Here is a 2,500-nt window from a genome sequence, read left to right on the forward strand (position 1 = left end):
ACAACTAGCATTCTCACTGTACATACAACTAGCTTAATGTAAATCTACCAGTCTTACTGTTTATACAACTAGTAGTCTTATTGTACAATGACAGTCTAACTGTAAAACTAGCCTGTCCCTGTCTGATGATGTCAGAGGTGGGTGGTACTTACGAAAGAGATACAGGCAGCCAGTAGCAGAATCCTCACCAGCAGGTCCTCAAACTGCTCCACCACCAACTCCCAAATGGTCTTACCTACACACACACACACACATATAGTTTTCACATATAGTCCCTTTTAAAAGAACTGAAGTCCACTAAAAGGGGACCAGAAAGTGGATCAAAACAAAAGGGACTCAGTTCATTTTGTATTCAAATTGTGAGTTCATTTGAAAGAGTACTCGGATCTCTTTCTGGTGCACTTCAGCTCTGATGGGGCCTCAGTTTCCTTCCTTCCTGTTCACCATACCTTCTCTCAGACCTGCTTTGCATTATGGGCAATGTAGTTGCTCTGGGTTAGTTATGTATTTTCATCATCATTCATGACCAGGTTGAAATAATTATCAAAACCCATAACTGGTTTGGTAATTTTTTTTTTCTGAAATATATATGTATTACACTGCAAAAAATAAAATCTAACCAAGTGTTATTATTTTAAGGAGTCTTATAAAGACACATTTATTTAACACACTGGCAGACAAATCTGCTTGTTTTCAGGATGAGATGTCTTAAAAGGAGTCAAACAAAAGTTATTTGATGAGAAAGCGCTAGGTAAGTCTCTTTATACTGAAAACAATATTAACTAGATTTTTTGATCTTGATATAAGATTAATAACACTTGGTTAGATTTTATTAGATGCAGTTTTTGCATTGTATAATATGTTCTCAGAATAGGGATATTGCAAAGATCCTTTTGAGTCAACACGCAAGCCAATTACACTGTCTAATTCAGTGGTAGGCCCGCCCCACCTGGTTACTGTTGCTATGTCCAATGTTAGCTCACGTTAACGGCGCTGATCCGTATGTCGGCTACTTGTATGTTCTCTACATGCAGGAAGAGTTCAGCAGATCATAAACATTACATGCAGGAAGAGTTCAGCAGATCATAAACATTGGTGAGCAATGTAATCCAAAGTTCTCTACATGCAGGAAGAGTTCAGCAGATTATAAACATTGGTGAGCAATGTAGTCCAAAGTTCGCTAATTCTTCATTAGTTAGGCTACCAATAGCTTGGATGCAAAGATATTCAGCCAAATGTTAACACACCAAATTTGTAGCCAAATCACAAATGTCTGGAAGCCTATCATGAACCTAATGATAAGTTTTTAAAATAAATAAATAAATATACGACATGCCTTCTTTTTGGCAATGGAAAGTCAAGAAGGACAAAATAGGCTAGTCTACAGTGCAAAATGTGAAAGAGAACGCAGGGCGATTTGTGTTCACAATGGCGCGACTTCAAAGTGTCCCGAGGTTGTCTCAGTTCGGTTGGCGTGAGAGTGTTAGCGTCGCGTTAGCGTCTGAGTGGTCTCAGGTGGTCTCAGTTCGGTTGGCGTTAGAGGGTTAGCGTCGCGTTAGCGTCTGAGTGGTCAGTTTGGTTGGCGTTAGAGGGTTAGCGTCGCGTTAAGCCCGGAGTGGTCTCAGTTCGGTTGGCGTTAGACGGTTAGCGTCACGTTAGCGTCTGACTGGTCTCAGTTCGGTTAGCGTTAGAGGGTTAGCGTCGCGTTAGCGTCTGAGTGGTCTCAGTTCGGTTGGCGTGAGAGCGTTAGCGTCTGAGTGGTCTCAGGTGGTCTCAGTTGGTTGGCGTTAGAGGGTTAGCGTCGCGTTAGCGTCTGAGTGGTCTCAGTTCGGTTGGCGTGAGAGCGTTAGCGTCGCGTTAGCAACTAAGTGGTCTCAGTTCGGTTGGCGTTAGAGCGTTAGCGTCGCGTTAGCGTCTGAGTTCGGTTGGCGTGTTCACATATGCACCAAAAATGCTGAGTCATCGATCTGAGTTCATTTAGAATCCTGAAAAGGACCAAGTGTAAAAACACCCTAACGGTACAGATCCACTAGCACTTTACTGCATTTTGTCATGTCGCATTCCACTCTAGTCCGATGGGTGACGTCAAGCGACTTTAACGCGCCCGCAAAACATTCCGGGAAGGCAGCGCTGCACTTAAAACAATGTCCTGCGTCAAAAAGCTGGGCGATGCCCATATTAATGCAAATGAATCTGTTCAACCTGAGGCGACTATCCAATGAAAGGACGAGGTCGTAGGTCCTTTGTTCTACCACAACGGTGCCTGTGAAACTTTGGTTCCGCTTACAAGACAAAATATGTTTTAACGATCTCTTCCACGACCACCTAGTAGTCCATAAAACAAACTAAACTAGGATTTGGATGAATATATTGACTGTTGGCGTTTCTGGTGAGGATTTGAGATTGCATTGAGTAGTTTAAATAAAACAAAATTTCGAAATGGCTTGCACAGTTTGTGTAGGCTATTAATGTGTTGTATACTGTTAAGTACATGCCTAAA

At 42.2% G+C, this 2,500-nt stretch overlaps 1 protein-coding gene across 1 annotated transcript in view; it reads right to left on the bottom strand.

The window, feature by feature from the left end:
• atp2a1 (ATPase sarcoplasmic/endoplasmic reticulum Ca2+ transporting 1) overlaps nucleotides 1-2,500 on the bottom strand; it is a 28,478-nt gene that overhangs the window by 24,470 nt on the left and 1,508 nt on the right. Inside the window, 1 exon segment of the mRNA XM_048232786.1 lies at nucleotides 153-235. Within this exon segment, the coding sequence (XP_048088743.1) occupies nucleotides 153-235 (83 nt within the window).

Source organism: Alosa alosa, chromosome 22, assembly GCF_017589495.1.
Source record: "Alosa alosa isolate M-15738 ecotype Scorff River chromosome 22, AALO_Geno_1.1, whole genome shotgun sequence".
Lineage (NCBI taxonomy): Eukaryota > Metazoa > Chordata > Actinopteri > Clupeiformes > Clupeidae > Alosa > Alosa alosa.